Consider the following 17,765-nt stretch of genomic DNA (forward strand, 5'->3'; position numbering starts at 1 on the left):
ACAGCGCGTTCTCTGGAGTTTATCAACAGCTAGAAATAGGGGCGACGTTAATCTAACGTATTTAGGGAGTTTCGCAAGTGCTGATATTCGGAGTAGTACAAGCGGCAACGGTATTAGGATAACAACTACCGTCGTAGTAGGCTACATCTTTTCCTAAGGGGATAACATAATTACCAAGCAGTCATATTTTCCTGTTTTGAGTTTGTCTGTGAACGTTATAGTTAATATTTAAAACAGTCCTGATTGAAATACCCTTGCCAAACTAACTGAATTGAAATGTACAGCGTTTGCGTGGCAAATGCAGTAGAGCGCACTTACTCTGTCCGAATAGATAACTGCTCTAGCCTTCGTGTATTAATGGCGCATTGCGCACAGGGCAGAATTTTTTAGTCAATGGTCTCATTCTTCCCACCAATAATAAGCCATCATCTCTACAGACATGTGTAGCGGTTATGGCGAACTCCTTTATCCTTGTGGAGAAGCCATGCCCGAATATCAATCATTTATCCTTGTGGAGAAGCCATGCCCGAATATCAAACCCATGTCGTGAGGAGTTGGAGTTAGAGCGGAAAGCGCTGTCCCACCCCCCACCCTCCCCGCCCTCCTCTTTTTGTAAAGCGTCAACTGTAATGCAATAATTTTTCAGTCATTCCGGAAATTTCCTGGCCACCGTCTGCATGAGATGACGTCATCACACAGCAAAATCATGAGATCTACTATCAGCGATCTCGTAACCTATGTCTGGGTCATGTTAAAGACGCAGGCGAAGAGAAGATACACCTGTGTTTTCTCTTCATCTGCGTATTTCAGGCTGGTGGTTTACGACTGATTAGGGATGGGACACATTCAAATGAGTGACCTATTAAGTGGCCCCTTACACATGACCATGACCCCCCTGCCTTTCATACTCAACATGACACCCTTAAAAATTAACGCTGAAACTCGTGTCGTAGCAAAACTCCCTCCAACCTCCTTTCACTTTGTATACAGCAGCGATAATTTCGCTCCGTAAGAGAAGCCATGTAAGACAGCGAGCGGATCGCGCCAACTACTTCCACCCGATCGCATCCAAGAAGGACGCCGTGCTGAACAGTAAAAAATAAAGGAAAAATGAAGACACTTGCGAGAGCGAGGGAAGAGGAATTTGTCGTCGTTCGCAACGAGGCGAACGCTTGCCGCATGGCACAGGGGACCCGGGTATAAAAGCGAGCGGGTCCCCTCTTGGCACGAGATCACGCGTGTCCACATCTGTCTCGTCAAGAACTCCTTGTCGCATCTTCCTCTGGCCTGGATCTAGCAGGGAGCCATGAAGACCATCGTAAGTAGGTCGAACGCGTCTCGGGCTACTCTGCCCAAGTCCCGACAGCAGTTCTGCAAGCGTACAAGTTTTCGAAGCTACGCGCAGTAGCCCCTTTGCGAAAAGCGTGCGTGTCGATACGCAGTGTTCAGGTGTGCGTATTATCACGTCACACTTGGACGGAGAAATTAACCTAATCTTTGGCAAACTGCGGGTTCAGAGGTTATGGGTAAACTAATATCGACCTAATTTTCGTCAAGTTATTGCACTGCATACACAGTGGCTGTTGACATTCTTGCTTTCGAAAGATCAACGGTATAAGAATCCTTTACAACCCGTTAAGGATTGAAATGAGCTGCCACTATGCCGCCCCGTTCCCTCATATACTAAATAAAAAGAAAATTGACGACAACAGCAGCAAAAGATAAGCCTGTCCAAAGGTAGATAGCGCAACTAAGATTGAAATAAATATAACAGTACGAATAGATAGTCACTTTAACCGTGGTCTATAGCTGGCTTATCATCATAATTGCCGTTTGACTCATTACGAAATTTGAGCACCTTCTTCCTGTCAAGTTTTCTTTTCAATTACTGATGCCTCAAGTGTCCCGAAATGAGAGATTACATGAGGGGTGAGCGTGCGTACGGCAATTATTGGTGACTGTCTTGTGGTAAACATGGCGATGATGAGACGGCTTCTTGAACGGCAGCCTCGGAGCAAATAGGATCACGGACGAGTGCCAGACAACTGGGAAGGCCATTCCAGACTTGAAACTGAGCTGCACATCAAGAAATCCACATCAACTCCCGTGAGCGTAGGCTCGTGGTTATCGGCTCAGTCGAATAAACGCCCATCTTGGAATCCATGAGCCTTTATGTTGTCATTTTTGGTCCGACCAACGACCAGTGATAGGTACGGCTTTCCTTGCTTTATTGTTTGATGACCAGTGCCTTACCGTAAATGACACTCTTCGATGGCTTATTCCGCGGATCACACCGTATGGCGGAGGTGGTGTTATGTGCATCCGACATTAGTCTTCAGCAGTTTCGCTGCCTGTGTCACTTGATAGAATAAAAGGTTTCTGTGCAACTGTCCTGTAAGACTGATGTCTCCTGAAACTTCGAGTATTTGTACCATTGTTAAGTGCCCATTTCAGTTAGCGCCAAGTTAAGCTAGTTAGGACAGAAATAATTGTAGGTCTAATTGAAAGAAACATTTGTCCAACGGGGACATAACCTGACTAATTGAGATGACGATGATGATGATGATAGATATTTAAAGGCTAAAAATGCCGGGACTGCTTCTTGGTGGGTGTTCTTTCTCGTCCTCCTCTAAGATGTGTGTCCCGTGCAAACTTCTCAGGTTCTCGTCGCTTGCTGCCTGCTCGCAGCCAACGCGCAGAACATCCCCATCTACTCCTTCAGTGTTCCGGTGGTGGCACCAGCGCTACACCACACCGTCATTCAGCCCGCGGTGCACACCCGGGAGCATCACAGCACCACCGTCGAGCACAACTCGGGACCCACCGTGGTCCACCACCACCCGGGCGTCGTGGAGAGCGCTGTCGTCCACCACCAGGAGCCCAGGGTGCACGCTGTTGTCCATCATGACGTGCCCGCCGTGGAGAACGCCATCGTCCACCACCACGAGCCCGTGGTCCACGAAGTGCTGCGACCCGCCGTGGTGGCCGAGCACAATGAGCTGGTGTACACGCCGCACCACGAGCACAGCTACAGCCTGGACCAGACCAAGGTGGTCCAGCCAAAGTCTAGTGTCGTGGAGCACCACCCGCTGACCGGGTAAGCTGCGCGCCGTGAACAACGGCAGCGACACGAAGCAAGGACGGTGTTCGAAAATCGTAACAAAAGCGCTGCAAGCACTTCCGTGCTTTTTAATTCGCAGCAACACTTACATGAAAGAATTTTGATAACCGAAAAACTATTGCCTTCACTTGAATCCCAAAGACAATAGTGCAAAGCTGATTCCGAGCTCCAAGGCGAGAGAGAATAAACATTTATTGTGTAAAAGGAGACCACAGCTAACATATCGTTTGGAAGTCAGGCGCTTTAGAAAATGTGCCACAAAGTGCCACCATACCCCACGCGCCACCTTTCTTTGCACATCCACACTCATTCGGGGCATGTTCGAGCTTCATACTCTAAAGGAACTGTCTGCCTCAGGACAGACAGGCGGACAGACAGCCGGTTAGTAATTAGTACTCGATGTGGCACAGAATTATACAGACATGTACAGTTATTACCAGTCATAGGGACTTCTGGCGTGCCGATTCAAAGAAATGAAATTGCTTAACCTCTACAGTGGCGACAAAAATTAATATTACCGGTTTCTTGAACGGTTAACGTGTGCAGCAGTGAGATACAGTTGCTTTAGCCTTGGTGTGTACTATGTGTAGAGGGCTCGAACCTCCTTAGGCACAGCTTATCATTATTGCGACGTGTCGATGGTAATCAACGATCTTTACGTGTGGCCTCGCCTCTTGCCGTTCCTTACCCACATTGATAGCGTTAAAGGCCTCGTTACGCAGAAAATCCGTCATCAGCGCTGTGAGCGAAAAATCACAAGCATAGCTCACGCAGGTGGTCTCCAGAGAGCCACCTAAGTCACGTGACCATGCTGTGTCTTCACAGCCTGCCCACCGGAGAGTTATCAAACTGCCCTCTGTGGTAGGTGGCAGTTAACTGAATGGTTGGTCGCTCGGGAAGAGCAACCTGTGCTACACAAGGTCAACCGCTGGGAGCACCTCTCATCGCAGCGCAGTGGCACATCGCTTAACCACCGCACCACTGCTCCAGGATTAGTATGATGACTCCCAGGGATCTATGAATGAAAAGTAAAAAACAACCGTGTGCACATATGGGAATCAACCATTCACGCTGTCGCGTCATACCCTTAAGGCAGAGCTTAAGTTACCCCATCCAATTTTTTTTGTGCGTCTGTGCGCGCACGAACTGAAGCTTAGATTTCAAATAGCGCACTCTTCGCTTTATTCTCTTCCATAACAAAGCTCCTTGCTCAATACTCATGTCGACTATAAAATCCAACCAGCAGCCCTAAGCGACTAAGGCTATGCTTGGCCTGACTCCATCGGTACGATCAGGTCCGTCACCCCTCATGTTTGCTCCAGAAAAAGCCAAGGGGTTGAGGCGGGCACTCAGCACCAGTCGCCACGATTCCTCACTCTGTATGACTGTCCCTTATAGGTCTTGTAATGAAGGCTGAACATTTCATCCCCGTCTTCATCATCAGCCAGACTGCGACTACAGCTGGACAAATGACTCTTTTCGTGTCATAGCCTATCACAGCAAGTTCCTTGATTTTACTTCACCATCTGACTTTCGCCACTTTTGAGTGCATTCCCTTTCCGTTAGTGAGCGTGTTAGGATTCCTTAATTAATGAAGTGTGTTAGCTCTTTATCTGCTCACAGGCCTGTACGAAAACATGAAGTTCGACTAAACGAAAAAGAGTTTTCAAGGCAGTTCAAAACTCCGAAACATACTTATTCGCTAACCAAAATGAAGAAGGGCCTGGGGGGAATCTCCTTCCGCTAGCCATTAGACAGTTTTAGCTGTGCGTACGCAAGTGCTTGCGTACGCAAAGAGCTACGGCGCTGCGTGCGTTACGCTGTCCGCTCCGAAGTATAGTTTTAGCTGACCGTGCCGTAGCGTCCCTCAGGCGCACGTGGCGCCATCTAGTGACAAGAAGTCAAACCACATCAACGCTCGGTTGAAGAAAATTTCATCCTTGATTACTGATAACTAATGTGAGTGCATTGGGAGCCTTTTTTGTTCCAAGAAGAAAAACTATGCAAACCGAAGAAAATGCAAGATCTGGCTAAAAGTTAGAAAACTGCTTCGCCAGGTGTCGTTGCTACGAGGAAAACATACTGAATATAATTAGGCCTAGGAGCTTGAAGATCGCCAAATTATCTGAAAAACAGGGGCTAGTTATCGCTTATACCGCTACGTGTGGGCAAGATTAGGCGAAATAAAAGCGAACCGCTACCATTTTAGCTAGCCATTGCGTCGGAGAATCCAGCGGCGACATGTATTTATTCCGAAGCGGGCGAGCAGGGCGCCGCCATCTTGTCAAAGTTAGCGTACGCAAGCCACGCAAGCGCCGCAACGCAAACTCCGCTGGCTAGCGTACGCAAGGCTACCGTACGCAAGACGCAAAGCTTGCGCTTGCGTTCTGCGCATGCGCACTACCGTCCCCGCAAACTCCTCGCGTACGCTAACTCTTTGCGTACGCACAGCTAAAACTGTCTATTGTTTCGACAACGGGGTTTATATTCGTTCAGGCCCAGACGGAAACACATACTCCGGTCAAAACATCGGCTAACAGACTGAGCCTCCCCCCACCCTGACTTTGTTCATATGGTTTTGTGTTGTCACGAATCCAATCTTCCTGCCTTCTATGTTTTGTTGTTCTTCGACTTGAACAAGACGGATGTGGTGTGCCCTCCGCAGGCATGTCCACCGTCAGACCGACTACCACCACGAGCCGGTGGTGAGTCGTTCCCGCAGTTCGGTGCACCAAAGCCGGCCGGCAACCATCGTGCACCGCACCAGGGCCTTCCTCATCTGACCGTGGCCGGTCACCTCAGCAGGACGTCGTTCACCATCACTCCATGCACTTTCAAGCACTGGTTTACCTCGATTCTCTGATTTTGTGTTCAATAAACGATCATCGATGCACTGCTCAAAACGGACGGACAAGATTTCAGCTATTTGTTTGTGGAACCCCAAGCACCCCATAAATAAAAACCTGATGGAAGGTCACCAAGAGGCGCAAGCCAGGGATGGTGACGGCATACTTCCTGCAACACTTGAAAGCTGTGTCTTTCAATTTCAGGTTCCGTAGGACTGCTGTTATTCGCAGTTGTTGGAAATGTGTTCAGCACCTACAGTCTTTCAACTTCAAACCTGGGCCGAATCCAGTGACCGACCAAAGGTGACCCTGGAGGCAGAGCACATGTTGCATGATACAAAGGCGAGAAAGTGTGGTTGCTCCTGAAAACACCTTGTCAAAACTGCAGCATCAACACCACCACCTATCAGTACCTTTGCCGCTGCTATTGTTTTTACCTGTACAGTAGGCACCTGGATACACCTATGACACCGCTACTACTATCACAGCATCACGCCGATTAACAGTGATTTGGGACAAGCGCTTCTAGTTCCTTTGAATGCCACCGCATAGCGCATGGCTTTAATGTTCAAAAATATGGCGCTGGCATCATCCGTGACGTAAGAGAGAACGAGAATGACCGCGTGACCTCTGATAGGTGCGCTACAGGACGGTAGGCTTACCTGCACTACTGGTAATGTTGAAACAGAAAAGGTATAGCATTTATTAAACGACGGCGTTGTATATAGTATTCAGAAGGAAGGTCCACTTAATCATTCGCGGTAAATGGGCACAACGGGCAGAAAATTTCAGCTGACACCGTTTTGTATTTATTTGTCCCCCTATATTGAAAGCAACGTGATCGGCTAATTACTAATTGCGTACGACAAAGGAGGATTTGAGAACGCGCTATAGGCTTCCTGATATCCGAGTTTTTTTTAACTCTGGAGGCTGATCATTCTATTTGAAATCTACAGGGGCTCAGAAGGATTTAAAAGCCGACGGGACATACCTCCTGTTGTTATCAAGACAGCTGAGAGTACCGAAACAACTCACCGCACTTTTTTTGAAACTTCTTGAGCCTCAAAATGCCAGCTTTCCTCGTCTGCTGTTCACCACGCATAACTTTTTTTCACATTTCATAATATTTTTATGTATAGTTGTGACGTCACTCATCTCCCGACAGACCAACAGACCCTCCCACCCCCCTCTATCCAAGCGAAATTAGTGGAGTTTGATATCCACCGCTCATCTCGCAACTGCACGGTTGAATACTGAAGGCGCCACCAAAGTTCTAAATTCGCAATCACCTCTGCTCAAAATGAAAACCCAACAATTCTGGACAAAAACATTTTAAACAGGGAACAGTTTTTGAACGCAATTTTTATATAGATCAGCGGCAGGCTTGCATTTTTTTTTTCATATCAACGTTTTTACTAGCGTCAGAACCTCTTCCCACTGATTTATTATATGGCAGTATTAACTGCTCGATGCGAGCGAAGGAAGCCCTATAAAAGAAAGATTGTGCTATATATCCGAAGAATCGACCACCATTTTATATATTTTCATACCAGGACTTTAAAGTTTTTTCTATATTTAAAATTTTTGTCCAAGAATTTTGGACATGAAAGCGCTGCTTTCGGTATTCTCAGAAGAGAAGCTGATGCCGCAGGGAAGTGCTAGCCGCTATCGACTCTCAAACATTTCATTTCCAGAACCGTAACCACTTATGAAGATATAATTCAAAGTTATTAGATTCAAATTAAAACATGAGAAGTCCTACTTCTAGGAAGAACATTACTTTTCCTGCCAAATTCACTGGTGGCCCATTAGTAAAGATGCCCCTCTGCCACCGCGATGCAGTGGTCTCTGGATAATAATAATAATAATTGGTTTTTGGGGAACGGAAATGACGCAGTATCGGTCTCATATATCGTTGGGCACGTGAACCGCGCAGTAAGGGAAGAGATAAAGGAGGGAGTGAAAGAAGAAAGGAAAAAAAAGGTGCCGTAGTGGAGGGCTCCGGAACAGTTTCGACTACCTGGGGATCTTTAACGTGCACAGGCATCGCACAGCACACGGGTGCCTTGGCGTTTTTCCTCCATAAAAACACAGCCGCCGCGGTCGGGTTCGAACCCGGGAGCTCCGGATCAGTAGCCAAGCGCCCTAACCACTGCGCCATCGCGGCAGCTGGTCTCCGGATGCCATTGTGGAATAAGGAATTCGCCTATTGGCAACACCCATAAAACACTGTACAAGTGACCTCTTTGTGGAACGCGACGTGCATATGCACTTGAAATGTTTCTTCATCTTGGAAGAACCGCCACAAGTCCGATGGAGCGAAGTCCAGGTGGTTAGTTGACGAGTGAAGCTAAGCAGCCGGATTTATAATTCTGTGACGTCAAGAGGAGGCTATACTATACAGAGAACTGTGTCACGGCTGAAACATCGGGAACGAATGGGCTCTTCGGGAAAAGGACTTTCAAAATTTCTATTGCAATGCAACACGTGTCAATTCGAGCCATTAATTTTAAAAGTTACAAACTTGGAAACAAAACCTACTGAGCACTCGTCGTAGTTATTGCCCATTGGAGGTTTCGGCATAGCGGTGCATGAAGAGTAACTCCACAGGACATGCTGTAATTAAAAAAATGTCGTGAGAGATTAGGCGTTTGTTGGGATTTCAAGCAGGAATAGTTGTCCTTCAAATTGCGCCTAAAACACTTCTCCTCACGGGCGAGTGCTTCGTCGACGCCGTTGAATAAAAAAACCCGACCTTGACATAAAAAATGACACGCACACTGCAAGAAAAAAATGTCGATTTTCTCCTAATACGATAAGCCAGCCGCCACGGAGCGTCTGGCGCACGCGAGCTGCAAATATTGGTTTCTCGACGGCGCATGCAGATACGTCGGATAAAAAGTGGTGCCAACGGTCCACCTGGGCGTCCATTAATTATAATCTTGCGGCACACCGCGACGTTTATGACCGCACAAATGCTACACACCCTGCAATTCCAAGACGATAAAATGGAGGCGGATGTCGCTGATCCCAGCGCCGTCAGTAACATGCCAAGGACGACGAAGTGTCGCCGCTGCGAGCCTGACCCGCCCAGACCTAACGGTCGCAGCTCGAACGAGACTGAGCACGGCCCACAATCGCCCTGTTGTCCCCAACGACTCATCATCATAATCAACCTGGCTACGCCAACTGCATGGCGGGGCCTCTCCCATGTCTCTCCAAATAACCCTGTCTTTTGCCAGTGACGTCCACGCTATGCCCGCAAACTTCTTAATCTCATCCGCCCACCTAACCTTCTTCCGCCCCCTGCTATGCATGCCTTCTCTTGGAATTCACACCGTTACCCTTAATTAGCCTCGCAGCTTCCTGCATAACTCTTTAGGTGATCGCTCTTTAACCCTCGATCGACGAGAGAAATGAAATAGTAGTTAATTACTCGTTAGCGTCCACCTAAACATAGTGATGCCGGTACAAAGGAAAGCTTTACAATTTTGACAGGAACTTCGTAGTTGAAGAAATATTCGCCACGGTGCGGGGATAGAGCCCGGCAGGGACCACCCGCCGTTCGAGGCCCTCACTCTACTAAGTAAGCAAAACAAAACTATTTATTTTGCACGCGATATTTATTACACGCATTAAAGCATACTTACGGTCTTTGTCAAAACTATGCAGCCCAATGGGTTTGCTTCCAAGCTGTGCAGCGGAGCTCTCCAGCCCGTTTGCAAAATCCTAAGCTTGGGAGGGTTGAGGGCTTGAGTTACTCCCGCCTTCGTGGGAATATTGTCCCTGAGGATGGAAGAGGAGCTGCGCTGCAGGGCTCAGAAGCAGACCCCTTGGGCTGCACAGGCGCAGGCTGCACAATGTAGCCAAATAGTAACTGCGCTGCACTATCACAGTAGAATACACAACTAAATGGAACTAACAAAACTGAAAGGGGGCCAAGAGAAACAAACCATCAAAAATGGCAACTAGATCAACAAAGCCGCTTATGTTGTATATTTATTTCAGCTAGTACATCATTTGACTGAAATATGTTTTTAAGGAAACGGCCGGTTAAGCACCGCACTCCGGCATACGTGTTTCCCACGGACTATGCAGTAAAATTAAAAGCTGACCAAGGAGTCCAGGTGGTGGAAGTGTGTGGCCCAACTGATCAGCAAATTAAAGCGGGAGCGATGCTAATCATCTATGGCTTTCCATGGAACCGTACGGATGTGCTTGGGCAGATGGTAATTAGTAGTTGCTATTTATTTCAGATCTAGTCTACCTTGGTGGATTCCCCTCAAACACATTACACTAATAAATGAGAGGCATTCAATGCTTTTCTTCTTAAATTCTCATCAAGCGGTGGAATTCAAATATGTCACATTCTGAATAAGGTTTTGAATGTCCTCTCTCAAAAAATCACATCCCCCTCTTATACAGTCACCACCAGCGGTAGTGCCCATCCGCCACCGCTGTACTGTCTCCGTGTGTCGTCAACGCCTGTCACAGTAACTATAATCGTAAAATAATACGCTCATCGTAAGGCGGACATTCCAAAGTTTTACCTGAACATGGCGTATTGCAGTTCCGTCACTTCGCAGATAAGCTATGCAGCTCACAGGACCAAACTTTATTGGACATGCATAATGCTCCTCATAACTGATGTCCGCAGCTCGATTGTTCGAGAAGAGTCGTGTGACGATTACTCAGGAATGGCGCAATACGCTCCTATCTTGGTTTCGTGAACCGCGCCGTAAGGGAAGGGATAAGGAAGGGAGTGAAAGAAGAAAGGAAGAAGGAGGTGCCGTAGTGGAGGGCTCCGGAATAATTTCGACCACCTGGGGATATTTAACGTGCACTGACATCGCACAGCACACGGGCGCCTTAGCGTTTTGCCTCCATAAAAACGCAGCCGCCGCGGCCGGGTTCGAACCCGCAACGGCACAAGGCACTCTGGCCTTGTGCCGTTGCGCTGTTTCACTGGAAATCATGTCAGACCAACGTGCCCATCAGTTATTGTTGTATATGAGACAGATACTGCGCCATTTCCTTTCCCCAAAAACCAATTATTATTATTATTAGCTGAGCACTAGTAGATGACAGAGCAGCTGCGAAAGTGTCGCGGGAATGGAAGGCCTGCATGGCTTTTAATGGGAACTGGACACGGACTAGAAACGAACGCAAAGCTGCAATAACGGCAAGTAATTAAGTCAAACTGACTCGCGCATAAATGCAAACCACACATTACTGTGCGGAGAGCCACGACGTTGCATTTTCGTCACGTCAAGGTGGCAGCATTTCGAAAAGCCCGAGGTGCGCAACTAGCCGTGATCCTAAATGTTTCGCTGCACGTTAATGGACGCCTCTAGTTTGACTCTTGAAACTGTCGGTTTTTTCCCACCAATTCTTTTAGCGCGTGCTAGTGTACGTGAACCTGATGTTCGGCTTCTCACCCGATCAAAAAGCACGACAATTTCCCGTTGTGCGACACAACTTTATGTCGCAAGACAATCTTTCCTGTCGTGAATTGTGTCGCGAGACAGGGGCTCGTGTCGCGGGCAGCCATCCACTGGAAAAGCTCAGCTGTCGTCTATGTTGAAGGAAAGCTTGAATTAGTTACTGTGCGCACGTTCCTCAGGTGCTTTGAAAAGTCCTAGGCGCAAGTCTTGAGATGCAGTTATCTGTGTGATTCGTTAGCCCCGGGCCAGGTTTCCAAAAAATCTGGAAGTCCATTTAGTGGACGGTGTACTACGCCTGGGGACTAAATCATAAACCTCGGATAAAGTGGTATGGCAGAGAGAGGGTAGGCGGATGGTTCTTCACAGTGTCAAAGTGAACAAGGAAGGGGAAAGCCTCAGGGTGCTTGCCAACGGTTCGACAAGAGAACTTGTCTTCGTCTGGGCAAACTGGTCATCACTGGCGGAGTTTCAATAAGGTTTTCACTCCGTAGCGGAAAACCCGGTGATGGGGAGAAAGTGGTAGCTTTTCGTGAGTATAAAGGAACAGATATGGCCGCCTAAACAGTAGCCGCCTCGCTTGTAAGGTGTTCACCTAAGCTTTCCCGTGGGGGAAACAGCGGAATACAGGACAGAGGCAAGGTGAGAGATTGCGAAGGTGATAATGTAAAGGACAGATCTCGTAAAGAACACATACCCTTGTCCCGTTCGTCCTAAATGCCGTCTACTTGACTATGGCATGCTTTCGACAATTCCAACGCCTCCATGCAGTACTTGAGCCATGAGCCTCTAGTTGCTGCAGCGGATTTTCAACACCTGGCATTTCCTTGGAGTGGGAGGATGTGCAGTTCAAGGCAATGTGAGGTGTCCATGACCCTCTTGCGCTGCAGAATACTGCGACTAAATCGTTATGTAGATCGGGGTTTTCTATGACCAAATTTTGTGAATCTTGTGGCGAAATTGAGTCCATAGATCACTTTTTCCACTTTTTCCGGCGGTTCGCTTCTCTCCGTAGAACATACTTGGTGATCACCCTCGCTCGACTGGGGCTACCTCTGTCTCTTCCGATTCTCCTTCCTTTAGGGGAAATCGCCAAGGAATATGTCCTGAAACCAGTGTGCGATTACATTCACCACTATATAATTACATCAGATAGATTGCTCTGCTAAAGTGAGAATTCGCTGTTTTTTCTTTTCTCTATTTATTTTTCATGTTTTGTACAAATTCCAGCCTAAGGCCCAAAATTATCCGAAACTCAACTCGTTCATTAGTGCATTTGTTCGCGCAATGCCCCCTGGCCAATCCCCCGCTCTGGGTATGTGCCATTAATCCTGAGGACATCATCATCATCTGGTAGTTTAGAAGAATTTGTTGGGCTAGTTGGTGCATTGTTTTGAAGAACCACGTTAAGCATTCAAAAGAGACAAACACAGGAAAAGGCCAAGGAGACGGAAAGAGCACTCTTTCCGTCTCCTTGGCCTTTTCCTGTGTTTGCCTTTTTTGAATGCGCAACGTGGTTCTTCAAAATCATCATCATCCTCATCAAAAACAGATACGGAGGAGTACCGGGTAAGGAGGAACATTGTGGTAGCTGTGACAGAGAGCTCCATGTTTACTGTACAATCCTGGATGCAACACGGTGTCCCTTTCGAGCAACTAGGAAACGGAGCGATGATCTTCGCAGGAGAAAATTCTCCACACACTTATCGCCACAAAGCCGGCGGTAGAGGTGCCCAGAATGTCGCGGTGTATCGCGTCAATGGCAGCTCAACTCTCCACACATCCTTATGTCGGTAAAATTTCTTTTTGAGCTAGTTGGTGCATTTTGAACGAAGGAAAAGGTGATTGTGTCTTGTCCTTTCTTCTTGTGTGGTTGCATGCTTTTGCGCAGCACCTTTTCCTTGATTCTTATGTCAACTGCCCTGAGATGTGCTTTTCGTCCTCCACGTGGGGACGCAGGCGTTCTTGTTTTGAACGCCCGCAATACACTTGGGGATTATCCGGTGAACTAGCCGCGGCTGCTGACGCGCAGCACCGTGCAAAAACCGTCGCCCCGTGATGAGACCGGGGCACGCAACCGCCAGGTCTTCGCGAGTAGCGGACGGACGCTCGGGATCCAACATTGCCAAGGCCGGGCACGAAGCGGTACGGGTGCGAAGAACCAGCTTGCTTCTGTTGCTTCGTGAATCGACTTATCGGTATCCTGCAGCGAGCAAGAAGCAGATGAAAGGCGTCGACGCCCTTCGAACATCCGTTCTCGAACAGTGCACGGCAGCCATTCAACGCACGGAGTGGCAGTACTCGCCTAATGGTGACCGTGCATCGCCGAACAGGCTGTAATTCACAATGTCATGTTCTATTTACATGATGACACCTCAGCACTGCGGAGCCGAGAGTCGAAATCGACTAGAGAACCACAGCGTATTTCTCAGTTTTCTCTGTGGGTGGACGTACATACGTTAAATATTCGTAATCATATGCCATGCGTAAAGTCCACAGTAACTATGAAGACACAGTAAAAAAAACCTGCACCACGATTCAGCACCATTAGTTTTAAATCTCGGTGATGTTCACTGCACCAAAAGTTCTGATGGGCAGTAGTTCGCAGTTTTTTTTTTAATTTGTTGTACCTCTTGACTTTAACATAATGATGATGCTGGCGGCTATTTAAATATTAGTAAACTGTATTCCCTTCCCCTGTATTCGAATATCTTCCAGGAAACGCAGCGCGTGGCTATATCAATCAATCAATCAATCAATCAATCAATCAATCAATCAATCAATCAATCAATCAATCTATTCTAGCCAACTGTCTATAACTGGCGACACAGAGATTGCCTGTCCAAAGAGTAAACTCTGGTAGGCGCCGTCGTCACGTGTTGACATAATCCTCTGAGAGGTGGCAGGCGTAATCACTGCACCAGGAGAAAGAAAACAATAGGGGCAATATTGTCCGCGTCGTGCAACGCAGAAGGATGCAGAGTTTCCGGACGAAACAGCGCGTTAAACAGAACTTAGCAAAACAAGAAATTCAACTGCTTCAACTCTGTCCACTACTCTGTCGAACTGCCAGAAAATAAAGGCAGTAAAATTTTTTGCAAATAGCTATTTTTTTGTGGGTTATGAAATGTCACCTCTTTAAGAAATAGCTATAAATCCGTTTTTATAGAAACAATCTTTGATAAATCACCTTTTCCTGTTTTTCTAACGGCATAACGGTATATATTAAGGCCCAATTTCAGTTTATTTTGTGCCTAAAGTTAAGTTCAGGCTAAAAGATACTAAGCGAGTACGTCCTGTCCAGTAATGCAAGAGACAGCGCACGTCCTCATAACAGAAAGGCGTCTACGAAGCCCCCCGCACGCGGAAAGATAAGTTACCATCGGCGCAGGCGTGCGCTCGGTAGCTCGGAACCAGAATGTCCAGCGACCAGATACAACCAAGCTTCGCTGCGTGCTAAACCGCGAGCGTGCTGTTTTAAGTTGAACCCGGATTTGCTGCGTTTGTTTCGGACTTTACGAGTTTTCGTTGCCGAGTTCATAACGCCGTATCGCATTTCGTTTCGGAATGAGGAAAAAAAAATGGGCGGAGGCAATGAAACATGGGAAAGCAGGAAAAACAACAAGCATCTGCAAAGAAGGTCGAGTCTCAATACCTACAGTGTTCCTGGAAAGGGAAAGCCAGTAGCGTTCTCTCACGTTCTGGGCTCGCTTTTAACGGCTGCACAAGAAAGGTGAAACGCCTGTTGTTTTCGCTACTGGTGTCGGTATCCGATGGCTTATTGCCTGTTCACCACCATCGGTGGGCCCGCTGCAAGGAGAAATGATAACCGGTGGTTGGGGGGGGAGGGGGGGGAGGGTCTATTTGGGGTATAAAAGTGTTGCGTATCGCCGGCAGAAGACGCACTTCGCTACAACTACCACCACAAGCACAAGCGACCAGTTCCACCTTCGAATCACCATGAAGACCCTTGTAAGTAGCGAACCAACATTAATTCGTATTGGAGCCGGCGCGGTGGCTGAGTGGTTACGGCGCTCGGCTGCTGGCCCGAAACAAGCGGGTTCGGTCCCGGCCGCGGCGGTCGAATTTCGATGGAGGCGAAATTCTAGAGACCCGTGTGTACTGCGCGATGTCAGTGCACGTTAAACAAACCTAGGTGGTCGAAATTTCCGGAGCCCTTCACTACGGCGTCCCTCATAGCCTGAGTCGCTTTGGGACGTTAAACCCCCATAAACCATTAATTCGTATTGGAGGACCTCAAGCACTCCTGCGACAAAGCTTGCCTTAGTTTCGATAAATAAAGGGTTCACGCAGTCGCACCGCTTGATATTTGGGGCATTCAAACATTTCCATGCGAAGTTCACAGCATTTAGTTTCTGTTGCCTGCCGGATCAGTGGAGCGTGCTGTGCTTGCAGCATAGAGTTGTATCAAACCCATGACAATGTAGAGTAGTCGCAAAAAGATTGAACGCTGCCAATATGTAACTTCACTGCCCAACCTTGGCGGTTCATAGTGAAAGTATGAGCTATGAGCTTTAACTGTATAGACTCACAGTAATCGTAGCGAGTTCCACTTCGTCCTGTCATCTTCCTTATGCTTAGCGTTCCTTGGTGCTAGTTCCCGCTGCAATCAATTAATTAAATACTTAATATATCCATAATACCGAAAATGATAGTATTCGCTTCTCGATTAGATATGGCGCCGCATGAATGATGGCTCCCAAGCTGAGCGGAGCGATGTGTGCGACGGGTCGTTACGTCAGACATGGAAGCAGAACACAAGGTAAGCGCTCGCTTGCAAAGCGAAAGCTCAAGAACGCAGAAACCAAGATCACTGCCAACGCGCATAGCGTCGAGCACAGGTGTAGGACACTTCTAACTAGGATTCGCATCTTGGTTCAAAAGTACCTGACGGGAATGAGCTGAGTCAAGTAGATCAGCGCTACGCGCAAGTCGCCACGGGTCCTTTGTCCGGGCCTGCCGGTGTAGGCGACAGAGAATGGCACCGAAAGTGCTATAAACGGTGAACAGTAAACGGGGAAGAATAGCATCGCTCCTTACATTCGCCCCGCAAGTGAATGACTTGCGACAGAGACCGGATATGTTTATTTCCGCAAGCTATTTTGAGCAGCCCACCATTATTGCTTACAGGCCCTCGTCGTCGCCTGCTTGTTGGTGGCCGGAGCCCACTGCGGCGCGGTCTTCACCTACGGCGTCCCCGCCGCCGTGGTCCACGCACCGGTGGTGCACCAGACCGTGGTCAGGGCACCCGTGGTGGCCGAACACAAGGAGCTGGTGCACGTGCCACACCACGAGTACGGCTACACCATCGAGAACAGCAAGGTCGTCCACCCAAAGTCCACCGTCGTCCACCACGATCCTCTCACCGGGTATGCACTCTGTGAACCTCGCTTCGACTGCACTGCAAGCGTGATTTTGTTTTAAGAGTCATTATATAAGGAAACGTGCAAGGAAAGACTACCTATGAACAGCTCAGGCCTTGGCGCTAACTGCATGGCTACCTATAAAGATTACTTGAGAAAGGTCTAGGTCTTTCTCTTTAGGTTTCAATATTAGTATATCTGTGGTTATCATGCTTTTGAGACGGAATTATGGTAATCGCCACTGTTCAATTTAAACCATCGTCGCACTCAGCATCACCACCGCTGTACTGAAGTGCACCTGGCTCCCTGTCAGCAGTCACAAGGGTTACAACTACTACGTAGCTTATTGACATCATGAGGACTTTTGTTCTCAGGTTGATCATCATCACCATCAGCCTGAGTAAACTACTGCAGAGAACCCCTCAAGGCGCAGTGAGGTGTCCACCCAGATGTTGGAGAGTTACCGAGTCTTTAATTTCGTAGCGAACGTGTCTTCATGGTCGTCGGCATTGAATCTTTTTTTTTGCGCATTTTGAAGCCCCCATAACTTGAACTGCCTTAATTGTCCCTGTTCTCTTGTTCTCCGCTGCAGACTTCCGTACCAGCAGACCGACTACCACCACGCGCCAGTGGTGACCGGATCCCGAAGCTCCGTGTACCACAGCCGACCAGGATACGTCCAGGAGCGGACCAGGGCTTACGTCTACTGAACAGCTACCTCATCAACGATAACCACTTCATCAATCGACCACTTCGACGGTCCCTCTCCATTCAGATTCCCATCATATTCTCGTTACGAATGAATAAATTTTGAGATTTGTTTTTAACGGGACTAATTATTGTACTTTCGTTAGTGGTAATCCGCGGATATGTTCTGCGAGTAAGTGCGCACGCAGTTCCACAGAAACTTCGAGCACCTACAAGCACATTGAGATACACAGACGAAAAAAAGAAGTTCTTAACTATCAGCAAA

The 17,765-nt window shown here is 47.9% G+C and overlaps 2 protein-coding genes across 2 annotated transcripts; both read left to right on the forward strand.

Annotated features, from left to right (window-relative positions):
- Positions 1-1,306: 1,306 nt before the first annotated feature.
- On the forward strand, positions 1,307-5,904 carry LOC144102477 (uncharacterized). The gene is made up of 3 exons (XM_077635741.1): positions 1,307-1,318; positions 2,661-3,097; positions 5,787-5,904. The coding sequence occupies exons 1-3, from the start codon at positions 1,307-1,309 to the stop codon at positions 5,902-5,904; spliced, it is 567 nt and encodes a 188-aa protein (XP_077491867.1).
- Positions 5,905-15,277: 9,373 nt separating this feature from the next.
- LOC144100427 (uncharacterized) lies at positions 15,278-17,575 on the forward strand. The gene is made up of 3 exons (XM_077633390.1): positions 15,278-15,380; positions 16,560-16,798; positions 17,385-17,575. The coding sequence occupies exons 1-3, from the start codon at positions 15,369-15,371 to the stop codon at positions 17,500-17,502; spliced, it is 369 nt and encodes a 122-aa protein (XP_077489516.1). The 5' UTR covers positions 15,278-15,368; the 3' UTR covers positions 17,503-17,575.
- Positions 17,576-17,765: the final 190 nt, after the last annotated feature.

The sequence above is a fragment of the Amblyomma americanum genome, chromosome 8, assembly GCF_052857255.1.
Source record: "Amblyomma americanum isolate KBUSLIRL-KWMA chromosome 8, ASM5285725v1, whole genome shotgun sequence".
Classification (NCBI taxonomy): domain Eukaryota; kingdom Metazoa; phylum Arthropoda; class Arachnida; order Ixodida; family Ixodidae; genus Amblyomma; species Amblyomma americanum.

Bases quoted from the DNA above. Each gene is read 5' to 3' on its own strand.
- LOC144102477 (XM_077635741.1), top strand. The intron at 3,098-5,786 runs GTAAGCTGCGCG...TGCCCTCCGCAG, and splicing joins GAGCACCACCCGCTGACCGG to GCATGTCCACCGTCAGACCG.
- LOC144100427 (XM_077633390.1), top strand. The intron at 16,799-17,384 runs GTATGCACTCTG...TCTCCGCTGCAG, and splicing joins CACCACGATCCTCTCACCGG to ACTTCCGTACCAGCAGACCG.